This window comes from Rhipicephalus microplus, chromosome 9 (assembly GCF_043290135.1).
Source record: "Rhipicephalus microplus isolate Deutch F79 chromosome 9, USDA_Rmic, whole genome shotgun sequence".
NCBI classification, from domain to species: domain Eukaryota; kingdom Metazoa; phylum Arthropoda; class Arachnida; order Ixodida; family Ixodidae; genus Rhipicephalus; species Rhipicephalus microplus.
In genome coordinates this window covers 104,684,682-104,707,991 of record NC_134708.1, presented here as the reverse complement: position 1 = coordinate 104,707,991, position 23,310 = coordinate 104,684,682, and the positions used below count along the sequence as shown (strand labels likewise).

General features: G+C 45.1%; 1 protein-coding gene across 1 annotated transcript in view; it reads left to right on the top strand.

Annotated features, from left to right (window-relative positions):
* The window catches only part of LOC142772320 (uncharacterized), a 112,383-nt gene that overhangs the window by 44,492 nt on the left and 44,581 nt on the right, over positions 1 to 23,310 (top strand). Inside the window, exon 10 of the mRNA XM_075874520.1 lies at positions 8,515 to 8,650. Coding sequence (XP_075730635.1) covers positions 8,515 to 8,650 — 136 coding nt within the window. The remainder of the gene's footprint in view (positions 1 to 8,514; positions 8,651 to 23,310) is intronic.

The window sequence follows — 23,310 nt, the reverse complement described above, 5'->3', positions numbered from 1 at the left end:
TATGGTCATGACGTACTAAAGCGAGTGAAAAACATGTGTATACCACCCAATGTGAAAACCTTCTTTTTTAAACTTCATACGGGAACCTTGCCAGTAAAAATGTGGCTTGAAGAGAGAGGGATGTATGTATCATGGGGAAGCAGCTGTCTCCTGTGTAACAAACCTGAGACCATTGAACATGTGTTTATTGATTGTAAGAACGCTATTTTCTTTTGGGACATTTTACAGAGAACTTTAAAAAAAGATTTACCTCTTACTTCATATGGAATTCGTTTTTTGCCTTGTGATAGTTCTGTGCAACATTTGGATGTTATATTTGTACTTGATCTTCATTCGGTTTGGCGTAGTATGCTATCGTACAGACACTGTGATGTGAGAGTTCTATCTGTTAATGAGTGTTTCGTGGAAGCTGTTATAAAAGTGCGAGATGTGTATAAGACTATCGACTCTAATGAAGATGTAATATCTTTGTTTGACGCGTTGTCACGCATGAAGCACGTGTAATAGTGATCGGCATATTAGCTTGACCTGTAGTCAAGAAGGCAATAAAGAAAAAAAAAGGAATCTGCCGTCATCTCCCCATGTTTGTCAAAAACAGGATGCTCATAAAACAACTCAGAATTCAGAGCTCCATTGCATTTGTACCCCTGAGAGACACTCTAAAGAAAACAATTGACCATCTTCCCTATTGAAAGTTACGCAAGACAGAAACCATATTAACACATAATAGGTTAACCGCACTTGGCAACCATTCAGTACACCGAAGAAATTACTAAGAAGGTAAAGCTCCGATTTTACAATGAAAACTAAAGTACAAAGTTTGTTGGCAGGTGCATCACTTTGTCCTTTCTTGTGCCGGATAAAACGTTGTTCCTTTGGAGGACAAGACTCCAACGGAGAAAGCGTTTCTTCAAAGGTACAACTTTTTCGTCCGGCCGATTCGTCTGGTTGGTTTAATTAAAATCAACCATTATTGAGGGTATATCTAATTTTGTAACTTCTGCAATGTTTATCCCCGCAGGGGCGCCTGCGCAAGGCGTTTGGTGTGTAGCGACACCACGGACCCGAGCTAACGGGGGAGTTTCTACTCCCTCCCACGCCTAGCTGTGCGTGGCTTTGCCGTGTCCGGGGAAAACGGGATCCTGGGGGTTGAGCCGACGCTGGGTGATTGGACCTTTAAGGCCCCCCGGCAGAGGCAACACACCCCTTTGGCCCGGGCTTCACGTAGACGGCACCCCTGGGCTGACCCACCCAGGGGAAATCGGCAGTCGCCTTTTCCTATCTCTCTCTCCTTACATCTTCGTCTTTATCTCTCACTTTTGATCTGTCCTATCTTCTCCTTTCTTCTGTTTACTTCCAAACTTCCTGGCGGCTAGGGTTAACCCTGTGCAAATAGCCTACCTTGGTCTAGGCGCATTGGGTTATAGTAGCGTTGTACGGCTGGCGTCTGCAGGTTTTAGCACCCGCAAACTTGTAGCGTCCCCTCGTTGGGCTCCGTGGTGGGTGGCCGCCAACGCTTCCGAAGAAAATTAAACTGGCATGCATAGAGCATTACCATTATTAAATGATCGTACTGCCTCAAAGCGCGTACGCACCGAAGACTTAGGATTTTTAAACCGATCAACTGAAAACTTCCCCCATTTTGATGTTATGCATAGTGAGATAAGCAGCAAGCAAGCCAGAACTGTATCCCCCTTTGTAGTAGCCAGATGTCTCACAGAAACTCTAGGAGCCGGGTACAAAGTTACCAAAATGGCCAGCAGAGACCTCCTCCTTGAAGTTCGAGAAAAAGAACAGTATGAAAAGCGACAGAATCTTTCAACTTTTTGTGACACTCCCAAAACTGTAACGCCACACAGATCCATGAACACAACCCGTGGAGTAGTATCTGATGCTTATTTGCTCGGATTGACTGAAGAGGAACTTCTGGAGGGTTGGAAGAGTCAGAATGTGACCAATGTACAAAGGATCACCATTAGAAGAGACAACAAGGTAACACCAACAAAACACCTAATACTCACGTTCGCTTCCAGTTCTCTGCCAGAAAGTATTCAAACAGGGTACACTAAGACGTCGATCAGACCATACATACCTAACCCACGTCGTTGTTTTAAATGCCAAAAGTATGTCCACGGCTGACAAAGCTGTCGTGGTCACCAAACTTGTGCACAATGTGGAGTGTCAGGCCACAATTCTGACAATTGTGAAGAACCATCACACTGTGTGAACTGTGACGGAAATCATGCCGCATACTCAAGGTCTTGCTTATTTTGGAAAAAAGAAAAGGAAATCATCACATTGAAACTTAAAGAAAATATCACAATCAAGGAAGCAAGACGAAGAGTGTCGCCATTTTATGGCGCTGCATATGCTGATGCGGCGCGTCAGGGGGCAAAGCCGCACCAGCCCTCGTCACTCCTTCGGCCAGTGCCGAGCGAGCCGACGGCTGTGGCCCCTGCCCCCAAGGCGGCAGTAGTTCAGTCTACTCCGCCTCCTAGCGAATTGAAGCCGGAGACTCTAGGGTCCTCTGGTCTCAAACCTCCCCTCACCAGGCGAGGCCAAAAACCCGAACCACCAGCTCGCATGTGCGGGCACCCAGTGCCTCTGAGGAGGCAATGGATACAACGGTACCCTTGGTACCAAAAGAGCGGCGCACCTCCTTGGAGCGCGCCAAGAAAACTAAAAAAAACAATAACGGGGCCGGACGACCGTCCTGCAAACTGAATTAACGAGCTCACTACAACACAGGATGCTCTTTGTACACACAGCAGCATCTCTCTTGTTTAAATATGCAGACAGAAATATTACAGTGGAACATCCGAGGCCTTCTTCGAAACCTCGATGACTTACAAGAACTCCTCCATGAACACAATCCAAGAGTGCTGTGTGTACAAGAGACACACTTAAAACGAACTAACACAAACTTTTTACGTAACTACATAATCTTCCGAAAGGATAGAGATGATGCCATGCTACCATCCGGTGGTATAGCGGTTATAGTAAGTCAAGGTATAGCATGCACACAATTACCCCTTCAAACTTCCCTCGAGGCGGTGGCTGTCCGAGCAGTTATTCTAAACAAACTTGTCACTGTCTGCTCTTTGTACATACCTCCGCACCACCGTCTCGAAAAACTTCAATTCCAGTCTTTAATAGACGACCTACCTGAACCTTATCTGGTCCTTGGGGACCTGAACGCACATAATGGTCTGTAGGGTGACTCTCGCATTGATACCCGAGGTCGTCTCATTGAACAATTCCTCATTTCATCAGGTGCTTGTAAGTTGAATAGGAAAGAGGCAAGATACTATAACCTTGCCAAAAAAACTTACTCTTCCATAGACCTCAGTATCGCATCTCCTTCACTTGTACCATTACTTTAGTGGAAAGTCATGAATAAGCCATACGGAAGTGAACATTTCCCTTTAGTTTTGAGTACACCAATAATAAATGAATGTCCTCCACATGTTCCCAAATGGCTGGTAAACAAAGCCAACTGGGAACAATTTCAAAAGCTTACTCACCTAAATTGGACTGACATATGCGGGTTAGGCATAGATGAAGCTGTGCAGTACTTCACGGCTTTTCTTACTGACGCAGCAACCAAGTGCATTCCACAAACATCTGGACGGCCCGGCAAACGACACGTTCCGTGGTGGAACACTGAGTGTCAGAATGCGCGAAAGGAACAGAACAGGGCATGGAGGTTGCTGCGGAACTCGCCGACAGCGGAAACCCTTGAGAGCTTCAAGAAAATAAAATCTCGAAGCAGGAGAACGTGTCGGGAGGCCAGAAAAGAATTCTGGCACAAGTTTTTATCAAAAATAAATTGATATACACAAGAGGCTGAAGTCTGGAACATGGTTTGTAGGGTAGCAGGAAGACAAGTACACTCATTCCCACTCGTAAACGCACAGGGTGGTAGCCTGGAAGATCAAGCGAACTTCCTAGGTGCACACTACGAGCATGTGTCTAGCTTGTCACACTACACTGAAGCCTTCCAAAGACACAAAGCAAAGATAGAAAAGCAGAAACTAGAATCCAAGGGCACAAATTACGAGGAATACAACCAACCTTTAAACTTAGCTGAGCTACAAACATCACTAAACTCTTGCAATAATTCTGCTCCAGGCTACGACCGTGTCACATATGAAATGTTGAAAAACCTGCCGCTCGAAACGCGAAAAACTTTACTCTCTCTATACAATGCTATCTGGCTTTCAGGCACCATCCCTGCTTCCTGGAAAGAGGCTATTGTTATCCCAATTTTGAAACAGGGCAAGGACCCTTCCTTAGTTTCAAGTTATAGGCCCATTGCACTAACCAGCTGCCTTTGTAAACTTTTTGAAAAAATGATAAACCACCGACTTTTACATTTCCTTGAAGAACACACAATCTGCTCGACCAATTTCAGTGTGGGTTTCGAGAGGGTAGATCCACCACCGACCATCTGGTGCGTATCGAGGCCCAGATACGAGACGCTTTCGTCCACAAACAATACTTCCTCTCAGTGTTTCTCGATATCGAGAAGGCCTACGACACAACATGGCGTTTTGGCATATTAAGAGACTTGTCTCACCTGGCTGTGCGCGGTAGATTGCTTTCCATAATCGAGAGTTACTTGTCCAATCGGAAATTCCGTGTCCGTGTGGGCAGTATTCTATCGCAAACATTTGTGCAAGAAACGGGAGTACCGCAAGGTGGTGTACTTAGTTGTACACTTTTTATTATTAAAATGAATTCCTTGCACCTGTCCATCGCCCGCAACATGTTTTACTCCACATATGTCGATGACGTCCAGCTTGGCTTTAAGTCATGCAACCTAGCAATGTGTGAGCGGCAGGATCAGTTAGGTTTAAACAAGGTCTCCAAATGGGCAGAGAAAAACGGATTCCGGCTAAACCCAGGAAAAAGCACGTGTGTCTTGTTCTCCCGAAAGAGAGGCATGCACTCAGAACCCGACATTGAACTGAACGGCCAACGTCTGTCTTTGAATGCGGAGCATAAATTCCTAGGCTTAATCTTGGACAACAAGTTGACCTTCGTACCACACATAAAGTATTTAAAAACAAAATGTTTAAAAGCCATGAATGTTATAAAAGTGTTGTCACGTACTACGTGGGGTAGTGACAGGAAATGCCTTTTGAATCTGTATAGAAGCGTCATTCGCACCCGCTTAGATTATGGGGCCATTTTTTATCAGTCTGCGACTCAAAGCGCTCTGAAGATGCTGGATCCCGTGCAACATTTAGGCATCCGCCTTTCTATGGGTGCTTTTCGCACCAGCCCCGTAGAAAGCCTTTACGTTGAGTCAAATGAGTGGTCACTTCATCTGCAAAGAACTTACATGTCCTTTGTATATTTTCTTAAGGTGAAAGCAGACAAGAGGCACCCCTCATACTCTACTATTAATGATTTGTCGAGCTCCATTCTGTTTCAAAACAGGCCTTCAATGAGGCAGCCCTTCTCTGTTCGCCTGAAGAGTCTAGCTGAGGACACTGGAGTGTCACTCGAACACAATTTAATGGCTCCTGTAGCATACCTTCCACCGTGGCAGTGGCAGACTATAGATTGCGATGTGTCTTTCTTAGAAATTACTAAACATGCGCCTATTGCCCATATTGAAACATACTTCCTGGAACTTCAACACAAATACACACGTCCTGAGTTCTCTACAGATGCCTTAAAGTCTAACTACTCTGTGTCCTACACTGCTGTTGGCCCTTCCTTTTCGGATGCTGGCCCTCTACATCCAGGCACAAGTATTTTCACAGCAGAAGCTTACGCGATACTTGTGGCAGTTCAACACATAAAAAATTACAAATACAGAAAGCAGTAATTTTTACAGACTCCCTCAGTGTGGTAACGGCTCTGCACAGTCTTAAAATTCAAAAAAAAACTCTGTCCTCGTTTCACTTTACTCCGTTTAATGCACACTCTACACACTCAACCAACATGTTGTAGTGTGCTGGGTGCCAGGGCACCATGAGATTCAAGGCAACGTGAGGGCGGATCAGCTCGCTGCATCCGTCCACAAAAGCACTGCCCCTACACCCATATCAATCCCGGCCCTTGATCTTAAGCCGTCTCTCAAACGAAACCTCAGGGTATACTGGCAGAGCAAGTGGGATACACACACACAAAACAAACTACACGTTATTAAGCCACACCTTGGTCATTGGCTGCCCGTATTGAAATCGCGTCATACAGAGGTAATACTAACGAGACTCAGGATAGGACACACATACACGACACACACATATCTTTTGTCTGGTGGCGATCCACCATTGTGTGACAGATGTGGTGAAGCATTGACAGTCCTTCACATATTAATCCAGTGCACACACTTAGAAACTTTAAGAAAACGACATTTTCCATTACCCTACCGACAGCATATACCTTTACACCCTGCAATGTTCGTCGGTAGGGAACCGCTTTTTAGTCATAAATCATTGTTAGCGTTTTTAAAAGAAATTCATAATTTTCATATCATATACCCGGGCATTCCGTAGCACGACCTCTCTAGAGAGGTTTTCGCTGCGGAGGTTACACAAGAAAGCACTTGCCTCACGGCCCTTGGACCCAAGGGTATGAACGAGTGAGGCACTTGTGCTAATGCCATACATATCCACCATCGTCTTTATTATCACCAACTTTTGTCATCACTCACACCACACACATCTTTCACGGCATGGTGATCATTTTATTACTTGTATGCTCTTACCCGCCTTATCGCGACGAATTTTATGGCCCTTATACAGCCGCTTATCACAATCATTGTCTATATTTTTAGTAAGATGAAATGACGCTCTTTGGCCAACAAATGGCCCTTGCGCCAAAAACACCATATATCATCATCATCCGCAATGTTTATTTCACATTCACGATTATCAACCCTTTGTTTTAAAAATCGTTTTCAGACTGTAATTGAGTAGTTATAGTGCGCTGCAGCAATCGAAAAGCATACATATGATTCGCCTTGTGTACATCGGTGGGAAAGAAGACTTAGCAGAAACGTTCTGTGAACTGACGTAGTAATCTACATTGCCCAATAAAACTATCTTCCGGGGTGTTAGTTTCGTCTCATGTATTTCATAGTAGTATAGTTGTACTTGTAGCTCCCTACACAAGAATACTATAGATTTTCTAATAGTACAACTTTAAGGAGGAGGCCAGTACCGATAACCACAGGGGTACAAATTACAAGCACTTTACAAGTTCTTTAAAGGGATACAAATAAAAAACTTTTGCCTCACGTTTTTGTTGCTCTGTATTGCAGGGGGGGTGGGGTTAGTCACAATACAGCAAAGTATTTGCTCCTGCACCCAACAAATCAATTTAAAGAGCTCCAGAAAGACAAGCCGCCGCGTGCAACTATCGCCACCTTGCGTGTGCAGCAATCGATCACGTCTGCATACAGATTTGTGGCACACTTTCGCATGATTACCATGAATAATTCCTTTCGAATAGAAAAAAGAACGGCAATGTCACCAACCATATAATTTTCAACGCGTGCACAGCAGCGACGCACTTGCGACCAGCCGCTCGAGCAAAGGTGACATAAGAAGAAAAAAAAGACGGCTATGAAGTCTTTGAAACTTGTTCAATTGGGTGCAGCGTGGTGGCATAAAAGAAGTAAGGGGGTCACCAAGAGTCCCTTTTGACGCTGCGAATGCCTTCATAAATAAAACTCATCAACTGATGTAAAATATTTTTCATGGTGTATTCGCTGTTGATATTTTGCAGATAATATATACATAATCACGGAAATTGTTAACACAGGCTATCTCGGCCATGGAATTTGGTGTCAGTACCTCTCTAAGGCATCCAACACTTTTACTTGCGCCAGATGTTATTTTCATATCCACATGTTGCAGCTAATATTCTGATGGAACCAGATAACCTATAATGTGTACAGCGGAAGCAGTCAGCTCACAAGTACAAACCATACTTCGACTATATGACCATCCGCAACTATTAAAACTGAAAAATAATAAAGTAAGATCAAAGTCAGCTTAAAATACTTTGCGTGGAAAATAAAACGTAAATTCATTGAAACACCCATTGCCACACCATACACCATAAAAAGTGATTAGGTTGGTGAAAAATCTAGTCTGCTTAGAAATAGCGTCCTCTTTCATATATACGTGTGCCAGCTGAAAATCTAGTGAACGGCATTACCAGTTGTATCAAGCTAAATGAAGAGTTTTGGACAGCGGCTTCTGCGACCGGGTTTGTCCTGTGTTTAGGGTGATGTTTTGTATGTCCCTTGTATGCCATCATGATTACGTAAGCCTTTATCTGAAAACTTTGCTGACGCGTAAAATAGGAAGGTGTCTTAGGTAAAACCACGAAAACTTTCATTCTCGTGTAGTTTTCCGGCTACAGCTAATATTTCATGTATGCATTGATTGAGAGTGTAGTTAAGAAGCCACGTAAGAATAATGTTCTGGTCAACGCTGAAAAACAGAATCGCGTTAATGTAGTTACAATTTATCACGTGCTCTCTTTCAGAACATTGCGGCTTACGCACTTCATCGCTGTGACCCATCTAACATACCCTTTGAGCTACTACAGTTCCGGTTGGGTTCAACCTATGTCAATGATGACACACCCTGCGAATCGTTCTTACCTGTTCCTTCTCTCAATTGTAAGTCTACCTTTTGGAGTTCTGGATGTTTAAGTTTTCGTGAAATGTGACTAAAAAGATTCTTAATAAATATTTCTGGAAGTTGAGAAAGTTATTTCATTGAAAGTTTGAACTGTTGGTTAAAAATACACAATATAGATAATTCTTCAAATATGTCGAGCCCAATCACAATGGGGCTGCTTAAATGAATTCGAAAGTGCGATGCGTAACTTGAACACGCGCATTTGAATATTTTGACTGAAAAAATCTTGTTGTAAAAATACCAGGATGCTAGTTCCTCCTTAAACTAGCTGGAAACTGTGCGCATGAATAAAACGTCATGGCCGCTTAGTCGATTTTTAAACCAATCAGGTTCTGTGGCCTCTCATTTTCAACGCTTTGGTCCTGAGGGCTGCGGCAAAAGAAACGCACATGCAGTGGATATACTGGCTTCTTTACATCTCTGTTTCAGCAACTTATATTATATTCCATAGTTTTATTCGAAAACTTCTGAATGCGAAGCATTTCTTAGCAAAATTCAGCGACTTATATATGTCATGACTTACATGTCGTGGTCTTGCTGCTCCTGCGACAATTTCATTCGCATGACGTATTGCAAAACATTTATGGTACGACATGACTGCATGGCGAACATAACTGAAGGGTCCTCTCGTAGAAATCATGGCATGGGTGTCATGTAAAAACAGTAATTCATGCAACGCTCAAGATGCGCTCGTTGTAGTTTCACTAACTTCACATATACTAAATTTAGTAATAGGTGACCGGAGTAAATGACGAAGGTATATGACTGGTAAAACATGATAATCATAATATGCGTGTCAAGCAAAACATGACTAATACCCCGCTCATAGTGCCCTCTCGACCATTTCGCTAGCTCCACATTTACCAAACTTAGGTGTTCTGTGACGTGATTGATTGACAACGATATAGGGCTGGTGCAAACATAATGAAAATGACATGCGTGTCAGGTAACAACGTGACAAAATACCACGCTCATGATGGGCTTCCGGCTATTTCGCTAGCTGCACATATACCGAATTTGGTATTACGTGGCGTGAATGTACGACGAAGGTAAACATGTCCAAACATGATTATCAAGACATGCGTGTCATGTAAGCATGCCTACACGCTACGCACATGGCGCGCTCATGGCCGTTCTGCTAGCTTCACATATAACAGATTTGGTATGACTCAATGCACACAAATGCCAGGCGAAAGAATGATGCACACGCGATGTACATAAAAGAATTTTGCACACAAATTTCAGGCTCAAACAGGGTTATCACATTAAGGAAGTCATTTGCAGCATAATTTAAATCAACCTCGTAGCGTTGTGCTGGTTTTATTGTGACATATCAAGCTTATTCATTCATGCTTCGCATATCATCGATTCCCACAGTACGTGGGATTTGCCAAACTTTTCTTTCTCATTTGGTAGCGCTTGTTTTACTACGCAATATCTGTTAAGGAAATGCGTCACTAAAGACACGCTGAATTCCGGCATAAAACAATTTCGTGATTAAAAAAAACACGCGCACAACAAGTTGCTTATAAAATTCAGTTACCTGTGCAATATTGTACGGTGACCCCTAGGTGAAACCCATGTTCTTTTTCTGCTTAGTCGGTGTGTGGAGAAGCAGGTAACTTGAGCCATGACCGCTGGCACCACAATAACAAAAATCTCTTAAATTTCTTTTCTTGAGTTCACGCTATCTTTGAATTTCTGCCGCCCAAATAAGGGCGCCAACACGGCGTCTTGTGGCGTTACACCGCGCAAAGGGACGCGAAAATTTGTGACCTCATCATCACATCGTATGGATCATCCATTAAGTTGATTGATTAATTGATTTGTGGGGTTTAACGTCCCAAAACCACCATTTGATTATGAGAGACGTCGTAGTGGAGGGCTCCGGAAATTTTGACCACCTGGGGTTCTTTAACGTGCACCCAAATCTGAGTACACGGGCCTACAACATTTCCGCCTCCATCGGAAATGCAGCCGCCGACGCCAGGAATCGAACACGCGACCTGCGGGTCAGTAGCCGAGTACGTTAGTGACTAGACCAGCGCGGCGGGGGGATCATTCATTACCTGATAAGTACTTCAGTACCACTCACTCCCGATTCTGCAGGACAGCAGAATCCGATGTTGGTATTTTCGTTTGCTGGTGTATTTAGATATTTCGAGTTAGAAAAGTTGGCAGATCCCATGTATAGTAGACATCGTTGATTTGTTAAGCGCGCTTGAAAAAGGTTGGTTTGTAACTTTAAGAACAGCACAACGTTACAAGGTGGACGTGATTTAAGCCGCACATATCTTCCATGTCGTGATTGTCTTATTTGGACGTATTCTGTACCTTCGTAGTCCATTCACGTCTTGTGATACTAAACTTAGTGTATTCGGAGCTAGCGAAAGCGCCGCGATCATGCTATGAGTGTATCATGTAGTCATGTTTCACATGACCCACATATCATGATTATCATGTTCGGACGAGTCATTTACCTTTGTCGTCTATCCACGTCACGTGATACCAAATGTGGTATATATGGAGCTAGCGATACGACCGTGAGCGTGCTATGAGCGTGGCATCTAGTCATGTTTTCATAACACGCATAGCATGATTATCATGTTTCGCCGTCTGATTTACCTTAGTCGCTCGTTCGCGTCACATAATACCGAATTTGGTACATGCGAAGCTAGAAAAACGGCTTTGAGCGCATCATGAACGTTGCATGTCTTTATGTTCTTACGTGACACGCATCTCATTATTATCAGGTTTGAAGCAGTCATACACCTTCGTCATTCATTCGCGTCCCGTAGTGCCATATTTTGTATATGAGAAGCTAGCCGAACGACCATGAGTGTGCCTTGAGCGTGGTGTGTAGGCGTGACTTATATGACACGCATGTCAATATTTACACGTTACGGTCTGTCACTTATGTTCTCCATGCTGTCAAGCCATACCATACTAGTTTTGTAATATGTCATGGTAATGAAAACTCCGCAAGAGCAGCATGACTATAAAATATACATCGTCATATTCATGACTTACATGTCACGATTTTAGTGTTATGAGTGACTAGCCAAATATTGCTCATCATACCATCACGTTATTTCGTACCAATTTTGGTATCGCCACCACCGAAACGGCCAGGAGAGCTAAAAGTCGTTGGTGGCTACATATGTAGGTAGATAGATAGATAGATAGATAGATAGATTGATTGATTGATTGATTGATTGATACGCTCAAAGTCGCCGAAGTTCGCGAATAAATGCTGCACATTTCAAATTGGTGACGTTAAGGTATGAGGATACTATCACTGCCTATAAAGTCAGCTGTCTCTCCAGGTGGTAAAAATTTCTGGAGCCTTCCACTACGGCGTCTTTCTTATTCATATTGTGGTTTTGGGACATAAAATCCTACATATTTGAAGGTAATTTGCCTTTCTTCACGCAGACACGCACGTCCCGTAAATAGGGCACTTTTAGCTTTAAGAGCTTGTTGGCATAGTGGCACCAGCAACACCAGCTGGCGGGAGAGAGTTTAGGCTGGTTCACAGAAAACAGTGGCGCATCTTTTTGGGATATGGCAGTATACGTGTACGAATGTATATTTTGGTAGTCAATGATTGTGTGAATCGTGCCCATTGGTGATCGTGCTGAGTCGCACGAATGCGCGTACTGTATGTGCCATTTTTTCTGAGTAGTGTTTTCGCAGTATGTGCGCCTAAGGATATGTGGGGTTTAACGTCCCAAAACCACCATATGATTATGAGAGACGCCGTAGTGGAGGGCTCCGGAATTTTCGACCACCTGGGGTTCTTTACGTGCACCCCAATCTGAGCATATGGAGTATGTGCACCTAAAACGCATATATCTTATATTTGGCTAATGAGTTCGCTCTCATAAAAGTGATAATGAAAAGGTATTTTTTGCGCCACAGCGTTACTGTGAACGTGTGTGCTCCGAGAATGCAGCTCATGTCGACCCCTCACAAGAGGTGTATTGCTTGTTTTCTGAATTTAGACACATATATAGTTACTTTGTTTTCTGCCTGAAAATTGATTCTGTGAAGGTACACAAGGACGTCTCCGGCTTATATCTACATGGTAATCACATTGAAAGAATGCGCATTATTATACAGCAACTACACAAACTCGTCAAAGGGAGTATAATTAGCGACTTCTTGGTTCGCTACAACGCACGTTGGGCACGCTATTCACTGCGCCAAGGTCACACACCCAGGAGGCTCTGCAAGCACCTTCATTCTACCACTTTCTTTTGGCAATGCTATCTTTAACGGTGGGGTGTTTGCGTCTGAAAAAAAAGCATAGTGAAGTTATATATGATCATAAATATGGCCTCCGCAATTAAGTTTTGCGACTGGTTGATGCTGAGGGTCCAATCAATTTTTTTCGGGGAGTTTCTAATGCGAAAACTTTTTTAGGGGCGAAGCTCCTTATGGCGTAGCTTGTTCGTCCCTGTTGTGGCTAACCACCCCCGTGAAATCTTGAGCTGGCCGTAGAGGGTGGCACTTGTTCTATACTCTGAAAAATGCAAATGCACGACAGTAGAGGGCGTTACTTGTAGAAAAGAAGGATTGATTTCACCAGTACAGAAGGAAAGAGAGACAATCGCGCGACTACGATCGCGTGTTCTTCGGTGGCGCCGTACACCAGGGGGCGCTCTATAGTGTAATAAAAGTTCAGTTCAGGCTGTCAAGGTGGATGGACGTGTTTTTTGAGCGCTCCGAATCGACTGCGCAGATAAGTGTTTGTGCATGTTTTGAGCTTGTCTCTATAATTATAAGGCAGCGGTTGAAATCTTCGTAGCACTTATTTTATGGTACGAATTTTTCGGGGGCCAGTCACCAGGTATTTATTAGTTAGTGCGGGTGTGTGTGTTTGAATTTTCTGTTGTTGTTTTTTTTTCTTTTGCCACCCCGTTGGGGAGGTGCGCGTACATTGAACAAGCAAATTTTTGTAGTAGAGCTTGGACTTTCTTTTTTTTTTCGTAGTGCAGGGCTCGAGTTTAGTAATTATCGAGTATAGGGACAATTGGTGTCAGAAAGGCATGGTTAAAAACACTGTAAAGTGTTCAGGATGTGGAGTGGGTTTGAAAGTGGACCCAAGCGTAGAAGCGGATGGAGAAGAGGCTGACGCGAAGTGTAGGCAATGTGAGGTCGAGGAAAAAATGGAGAAAATGATGGTTGCCCAGAGTGAACTGCTGATGAGAATCGCCAAACTCGAGACTGCGTTGGCGACAGAGCAAGAAAAAACGAGGGCAATGGGAGAAAGACTGAAGTCCGCCGAGGAAGTGCTAGCGAAGCTGAACAAAGAAGCGACCTACCGAGAGAACAGTAGGGAACCGGCAACCAGAACGGTGGAGAAGGAAAAGCAAGCAAGCTTGGAAAAAACAGGTTTAGCCGGTTCAACTGTCGCAAGGCCCAGCTTCAGCGAGGTAGTGGTGGGGCAGGAAGAGAACAAAAGAGCCGGCGTCACAGGTGCAAGTAGCCCCCAGGTGCAGAACGCTCCAGCGGAAAAGTCACAGCATGTGATAATCGCCGGGGACTCAAATTTAAATCGATGCACAGAAGCCATCAAAGAGAGGGTAAGAGGTGACAAGAGGGTTGCAGTAGGGGCGTTCCCAGGACGCAAGCTGGAAGCAGTCATGAAGCAAGCGAGCGCAAAGCTCCAAACGACAGCTGATAGACGCAACCTCGTGATAATTTCAGGCGGTTTAAACGATGTCCTAAATGAAGATGCAGCAGGACTAGCAGCCACACTGGCGAAAGGCGTCGATGACATGCGCGCCACTTCTCCTAAGGTGCAGGAGTGATATGCACGATACCGGAGGTACCGGTACATGATAACAACCTGCAAGGAGCGGTGGTCAACGCAAACCAAGAGATATGGCGGATGAGTCGAGAGAAAGGCTTTGAGGTGGTGGAAATAAACAGAGAGGTGCATAGGTGGGGGGGTTTTCAAAGAGACAGAATTCACTTCGATGGGCGGCTAGGTCATGAGGTGGGTTAGCGACTTGCAGGACGCGCAGTAGCTTTTTTGGGGGGCAAGCGAGCCCTTCGGGGTGCAGGATAGCTAGTAACGAGGAAAACAACCAGGGAGACTCTTCGACAGGTGGTATGGACAGATACAATTCCAAAGTGGCACCAATATCTAAGATACGTAGAGTCCGGGGCATAAATAGACGTAGCCACGAGCGCCGAGCCAATTCAGACATAGGGTATATTAACATGCAGGGTGGTAGGAACAGGCTGAAGTGGGAAGAGATAGAACAGCTAAGGGAAGAGAGGCCGATGGTATACGGTTTTGTAGAAACACATCTCAGGGACATAGAACAATCTCCGAACAATCCGGACTACGCGTGGGAGTATTGTAATAGAGCAGAAGGCAGCAGAAAGGGGGGTGGTATTGGGGCATTCATTCATAAAAGTACAGACTGGCAAAGGGTTAAGCAGGAGTGCAAGGAACATTTATGGCTAAAAGGGAAAGTGGCAGGTCAAATGACACTCTTCGGTTTCGTGTACTTGTGGACGGGAGCAAAGGCCAGAGAGGAAAACCAGGCAATGGTAGAGTGTATATCAAAGGACATTCAGGAGTTAGGAAGAGAGTGCGAGATAATTATACTAGGAGACATGAATGCGCACATAGAAGATATAGATGGGTATACCGACCCGACAGGCAAAATGATCATGGATATGTGTGAAAGGCTTGATTTGATCATTTGCAACAGTACCGAGAAGTGTGAAGGGCAAATAACATGGGAGGTAGGAAGGCTTCAGTCGACGATAGATTAGGAACTGATGTCACATAGGATGTATGATAAGCTCAGGGAAATGCACATAGATGAAGGTGGCTCCAGAAGTCTGGGTAGCGATCACAAACGTATCAAGCTAAGTTTTGGAAGAGCAGTGAAAGTGGGAAGGAGACAAGATGAGCAACTACAGGAAAATTTTTATCCAGAAAGGCAAATTGAAATAGCCACTAAACAAATTGAGAAAGTAATCACGGAGGATAATAAGACAGTGTGGACATACACGAATCTAATTAGACTCTTTGAGCTAGAGCTTGCTAAGACGCGTGACAAGTCACCCCGGAAAAGAAGACACAAACCCAAAAGTTGGTGGGATGAGGAAGTTAAGAGAGCCATAGCAAAACGTCAGGAAGCCTCTAGGGAACACAGACATGCTAAGCAGTGGGGTGAACCGACAGATGATGTGGAAAGAAAATGGGCAACCTTTCTAAGCTGTAGAAGGGATGCATCCCTTCTGATCAATGAAAAGATTAGAAGGAAGGGAGCTCAGTGGCTGGCAGAAGTACATAAAAAAGATAGAAAGGCAGCTGCGAAATTTTGGAACCATCTAAACTCCCTAAGAAATGAGACGAGCCTAGAGCAGAACTTTATAACTACAGCCCAAGGTGCTAGGCTAGAAGGGGACGAAGCCATTGAATATATAAGAACAAGGGTGACAGAAAAATTTCAACAAAGAAGTACTTTATGCACCACAATAGACAAAGACGAATCAAGTGGTGCAATGGCTCCATTTTCACAACAAGAGTGGGAAAGGGCTGAGAAAAGCGTTCCTAGTAGTACATCAACAAGCCCAGATGGCATTCCAATTAGGCTGATAAAACATTAGGCCCGAAGTCTAAGCAGGCTCTGAGAGAGGCAGTGAGTACAATAATAATCGATGGTGAAGTTCCCGATGGATGGAAACTTAGCAGGATGAGCATGATCTATAAAGGAAAGGGTGACAAAGCTGACATAAACAACTACCGTCCTATAACAGTGACATCAGTGGTCTACAGGCTGGCGATGCAGATTATAAAGGAAAGACTGCAGGCGTGGATAGAGGATGAGGGGGTGCTGGGGGAACTGCAGAATGGGTTTCGGAAACACAGGAGGTTGGAAGACAATCTGTTCTCCCTGACGCAGTGCATTGAAATAGCAGAAAAAGAACACAGGCCCCTGTGGCTAGCATTTTTGGATATCAAGGGAGCGTACGATAGTGTGGTTCAAGAGGAATTGTGGGGAATACTGGACACACTAGGCGTGGAACATGTAGTCACTAATCTTTTAAAGGGTGTCTATAAAGGTAACAAGGTAGTTATAAAGTGGGAAAAACAGGTATCCAAGCCTGCAGAGGTAAAACGGGGGCTTAGGCAGGGGTGCCCCCTGTCACCCTTATTATTCATGATGTACCTACAAGGATTAGAGGCAAAATTAGAGGGAAATGGACTGGGCTTCAACCTCTCTTTAGTCAAACAAGGAAAACGTATTGATCAGGCACAACCAGCATTAATGTCCGTAGATGATATAGTGCTAATGGCCAACAACAAGGAAGCTTCGCAGAGATTGATGGACATCTGCGGTAATGAGGGAGATAGGTTAGATTTTAGATTCAGTAGGGAAAAATCAGCAGTCATGATTTTCAATGACAACAAAGGTAGTGAGCTTAGAATACAGGAGGTCACGCTAGAGATAACAGATAAATACCAATATCTGGGCGTATGGATAAGCAATGGGACCGAGTATCTGAGGGAACACGAAATATACGTGACGACTAAAGGTAACAGGAATGCAGCAGTCATGAAAAATAGGGCACTGTGGAATTACAATAGGTATGATGTTGTGAAAGGGATCATGGTTCCTGGGCTGACGTTCAGCAATGCGGTGTTGAGCATGAGATCAGAAACTCAAGCAAGATTAGATATTAAGCAACGTGGAATAGGTAGGCTTGCTTTAGGAGCTAACGGGAATACACCAAATCAGGGAGTACAAGGTGATATGGGATGGACATCGTTTGAGGGCAGGGAAGCTAGCAGCAAGATAAAATTTGAGAAGCGAATGAGAGAAATGGGGGAAGAGCGTTGGGCTAGGAAGGTTTTCAGCTACTTGTACATGAAGAATGTTGATACAAAATGGAGGAAGCGAACCAGGAAGTTGACTGGTAAATACTTAGAAAACAGCAGGTGGCCAAACCAAAAGGAACTATCGGTTAAGAAAAAAGTGAAGGAAACGGAGACTGACATGTGGAGAATGGGCATGATTAAGAAGTCCGCACATTAGAGATCTATCGAACTTTTAAGCAGGAAATTGCCAAGGAAAGGATCTATGATAATACTCAGGGTAGTTCTCTACTGTTTGAGGCCAGGACGGGAGTACTGCGAAACAAGACATATCGGGCCAAATACGAAGGGGTCGACACAGTATGCAGTGCGTGTGGAGAGGAAGAAGAAACTGCCGAACACTTGATAATGTTCTGTAAAGGGCTTCACCCTATAGTTCAGGATGATCTCGCAGAGTTTTTCAAAGCACTGGGATTTAGGGACAGCGAGGGCAAAATAGACTTTAAGCGGGTAGACTTTACTAGAAGGAGGTTATCTGATTGGTGGCTAAAGTCAAGGCACGAGTGAAAATTAAACCCTTCACTGCGAAGTACGAATCCTCAACTTCATTTTTTAAAGGGAAAAAAAAGATAAATGTAATGGTTAGTTCACTAAGTATCACGGCTAGGTGGCGATAGCCGCCGCCCGATCTAAAGGGTACAGCCACATCCATCCATCCATCCATCCATCCATCCAAAGCTTCGTTTTGGCGCGCGCACGCATTCGGAGGCTCGGTGGCGGTAGAAAGAAAAGGCTGCTAAGCGGCGTGCGCGCAGAACGGCGGTGGCCCACGCTCGAAGAAGGGACCGCGATGTGTGGGCGCGCGGGGCATAAGCGTGCCGCGAAGCTGCGCGGCGGCACCGCGAGGACCCTGCAGTACGACAATGGGAGATCGAAGCGGCGTGGCTGTGTCACGCGGACTCAGCTTCGCCCCACTCTCCATCATTCTTCTCGTAGATATGCTCATAAAATAAAATAAAAACAATATTTAAGTGCAAAGCAATTCTTAGCGAAATTCAGCGACATTGAGCGTATCTATCTATCTATCTATCTATCTATCTATCTATCTATCTATCTATCTATCTATCTATCTATCTATCTATCTATCTATCTATCTATCTGTCTGTCTGTCTGTCTGTCTGTCTGTCTGTCTGTCTGTCTGTCTGTCTGTCTATCTATCTATCTATCTATCTATCTATCTATCTATCTATCTATCTATCTATCTATCCATCTATCTATCTATCTAGCTATCTATCTATCTATCTATCTATCCATCTAGCCGCCTACGACTTTTAGCTCGCCTGGCTGTTTCGATAATGGTATCAATACAGAACTGGGTGTGGCATAACATGAGTGTATAAAGAACATGTTTGAGTTGCCATAGCATGAAAATTATAATACCTATATCACGAATCTTATGATTTACATTTCACGGTCCTGCAGCTCTTGCCTAGGTTTCGTTCACACGGCATATTGCGAAACTGGTATAGTATGACATGATTGCATGGCGAACACAAGCGACAGACCCTAACATGAAAATTACGACATGCGTGTCATGTAACAACATGACTATATGCCACGCTCGTAATGCGCTCGCGGTCGTTTCTCTAGCGTCTCATATACCACATTTTGTCTTACAGTACGTGAATGGATCACGTAGGGATGGGACTGGTGCAAACATGATAATCATGAGATGCGTGTCATGTAATTGCATGACTACGTGCCACACGCATGATGCGCTGGCAGCCGTTTCGCTAGCTTCATTTATACCAAAATTTGATATTACGGGCCGTGAATGGATGACGAATATATGATACTGGTACAAACATCATAAACATGAGATGCGTGTAATGTAACAACATAACTACATGCCACACTCATGATGTGCTCATGGCCGTTTCACTTGCTTCACATGTGCAAATTTGGTATAACGTGACACCAATGGATTACGATGGTATGTAACTGGTGCAATCATAATAATCATGAGATGCGTGTCATGTTAGAACACGACTACATGCAACAGTCAAGGCGCCGTATATTTCTACGTGACGTAGTGCACGTGCTGGCCGGCGTTCATTTCGTCGCGTCACGCCAGCGTTACCACGCCAGGCGCCGGTCCTGCCCCATACTCGCAGGCGCGCGCCGCTCTGCGTTGCTTTGACGCATGTGCGTTTCAGCGCGTCCGGAGTCCCTCCGTCACGAAAAGAGGGAGACGCAGTGTTGTCTGGGTTACGCATCGGCGTGAAATCCAGCATGTCTCATTCCGCACCGGCGTCCATCGAGCCGCGCTGATGGACGCTGGTCGTGCCTGGCGTCAGAGTACTGAGTGCTCGCGTTTTGCTAACGTAGCGTCGCTGTGCCCAGCGTGTGCGTGTGCGTCAACGCTACAGGTATAATGAGCCCTTCATGATGCAGTCGCGGCCGTTTTGCTAGCTTCACATATGCCAAATTTAGTGTTACGTGAAACAATGAATAACTAAATATATGACTGGTGCAAACATAATAATCCTGACACGCGTGTCATGTAAGAACATGACATATACCACCCTCATAGCACACTCGCGGCTGTTGCGCTAGTTTTCCATACACCGAGTTTGATATTACGTGACGACACATTTAAACTTGGTAATCATGACACGGAAGTCATGTACGGCATCATTTACCTCCACCTCGTAACGTTGTGCTGATCTTAAAGTGACCTATCACCCTTCTACATTCACGCTTCGCATATCATCCATTCTCACTGTACCTGGGATCTGCCAATTTTGTTAACTCTTTAGCACACCGTGCTGTGGCGACGTTAGCCCAAACCTCAGCTTTGGTCTTACATTCATCTATCCCATAAACTTGAAAACATCAATAGTTGTAGTTCTACACAAAAGCGGTGTGCGCGATAAACTTGAAAATTATCATCCGATGTCAATTCTGCCTTCTATAGCAAAAATACTAGAAAACCTTTTGTTGTTAACGATGACAAGCTTTCTCGATAGTCACAACATTTCATCGCTTTGCCAGTATGGTTTTCGACTGGGGAAAAGCACTCAGACCTATTGGAAGACTTCTCTGATCAGTTGAACGAGGCGTTCGATAACAACAAAGTTGCCTGTGCGCTATTTCTTGACTGCAGCAAGGCTTTCGATAATGTCCATGTCCATCATACCTTGTTATTAGATAAACTTCTTCAGTTAGGGTTTAGGGGTGCTTTCTGGTCTTTGTTGGCAAATTTCCTCAGAGGCAGGCGTCAACTTGTATCCGTTGAACAATCTCACAGCCCGTTCAAATCATCAAAACCGGCGTTCCACAGGGATCAATTCTTTGTTCGCTGCTATTAAATATTTTTGTAAATGACCTTCACTCCGCAATACTGGTTTCAATATATCAATGCGCCGACAATACTGTGATCGTGACGACTGCAAACAACTTTTATGAGGCGATTACTTTTCTTCTGTCAGCTGCCATTATAGCCATGGATTGGTTTTGAGATAACATTATTAATATTGTCACGGGGCCATGTAGTGGCCGAAAACAGCAGACATTGTGTTGGAATTTAATTGTTTATTTGGGCGAACCGGTGCCCGGTAACTGGAAAGTCCGATTACAGTAGCAGTCTTGGACTGATAGCGGCGAAGAGAGCGTCGGCCATCGATCAACTACTGACAAGCGGCGAAGTACGTCGGCATTTATACTCTTGCATCGAATGTTCTAGCGTTATCACTGGCGGTGGCATAGGTTCCAGAATAATCTGTACAGTTCGCAGAGTGGGCGTAATGTTATCGAAATGATCTACTAAAGTCCGGAAGCTTCTCGAAAACTGCACGCGCATTTTGTGGTGAGAATTGTGTAGTGTTGTGGGGCGATAACAAAACTTGAGAAATGAAACGTGGCATTGCCCCCCTCTGAAAAAGGCATCGTCCCGATGCGTTAACTATAGATGAAGGCACAACAATAATGCAAGAAAATACAATGAATAAATTACGATACAATAATAATACAAAAAACACTGTTTCAGTTTGTTAACGCGCATGAAACGGCTTGAGGCGCGCGACATGGACGACTTCAGGTCGCGATCAGGGTCGTTGAGAGTTCGTGATGCCGTCGGGGACAACCTCGTAATCAAGTGGGCCGAGACGTCGAACCACCCTGCACGGTCCGAAGTACCGTCGCAGAAGCTTCTTACTTAGTCCACGTCGGTGTATAGGCGTCCACACCCAAACACGTTCACCGGGCTGGTATTGCACGAAGCGTCGTCGAAGATTGTAACGGCGGTTGTCAGTCGTCTGTTGATTCTGGATATGGAGACGCGCGAGTTGTCGGGCTTTTTCGGCGCGTTGAAAGTACTCATTCACATGGAGGTTTTTTTTGTCGGTGACGTTGGGTAATATGGCATCGAGCGTCGTTGCCGGGCTCCTTGCGTAGAAAAATTCGTATGGAGATATTTGCGTCGTTTCCTGCAACGCTGTGTTGTATGCGAAGGTCACGTACGGAAGAATGGCGTCCCACGTCTTGTGTTCAACATCGACGTACATTGCCAGCATGTCGGTGATTGTCTTGTTAAGCCGCTCGGTGAGGCCGTTAGTCTGTGGGTGATACGATGTCATCCGGTGGAGGTTTGTCTGGCTCTATGCCAAGATCGCTTGAGTTAAGTCGGCAGTAAATGTCATTCCTCTGTCGGTGATAAGGACCTCTGGGGCACCTTGACGTAGGACGATATTTTCGACGAAGAACTTAGCTACCTCTGATGCACTGCCTTTGGGCAGGGATTTTTCTCTCGGTGTAGCGGGTGAGGTAGTCGCTAGCTACCACGATCCACTTGTTTCCGAAAGCCGACGCCGGGAACGGCCCCAGTAGGTAAGTACCAATCTGCTGGAAAGGTCGGCAACGTGGTTCATTTGGCGGCAGAAGTCCCGCTGGCCTTGTCGGCGTGCCTTGCGTCGCTGACAGTCCCGGCATGTGCTCCCATAACGGGTGACGTCGGTGGTAAGACGTGGCCAGTAGTACCTTTCTTGTATCTTCGTGAGCGTGCGAGAAACACCGAGGTGCCCTGCCGTCGGATCGTCGTGCAGAGCCTGCAGGAGTTCTGGTCGCAGATCTGAAGGCACCACAAAGACGTACTTGGCTCGAAGCGGTGAAAAGTTTTTCTTTTGTAGAAGACCGTTTTGCAGGAAGAACGACGCAAGTGCGCGCTTGAATACCTTCGGGACTTCGGCGGTCCTGCCTTTGAGGTATTCTATTAAGGCCTTAAGTTCCGGGTCGGCCCGCTGTCGTTCAGCGAAGTCATCGGTAGTTATTGTTCGCAAGTAGTCGTCATCCGGGCCATCGGGTAATGGTTGGTCGACAGGCGCACGAGAGAGACACTCGGCGTCGGAGTGTTTCTTGCCGGACTTGTAAATGACAGTGGTGTGATACTCTTGAAGTCTCAGGCTCCATCGTGTGAGACGATCTGAAGGGTCCTTCAAGGAGGCTAGCCAACACAAGGCGTGGTGGTCGCTCCGGGCAGCACCTTCTAAGGCGAAATACACATGCCGAAGCTTGTCATCGTCTGTCCAGTCATTGAAGGCGGTGAGGCGGTCGAACCTTTCGATCCAGCTTTCCGGGTCTTCCAGTGGCGAACTGCGGAATGTCGGCGACTCTTTGGGTTGCCGGAGCAGGAGTGGTGCAGGCTGCACGGGGATGGTCATGGTTGCAGTAGTTGATGTCGGCATACGGGGCTGCCTGACTGCTTCAGGAAGGGGCCCGTACTCTGGTTGTAGT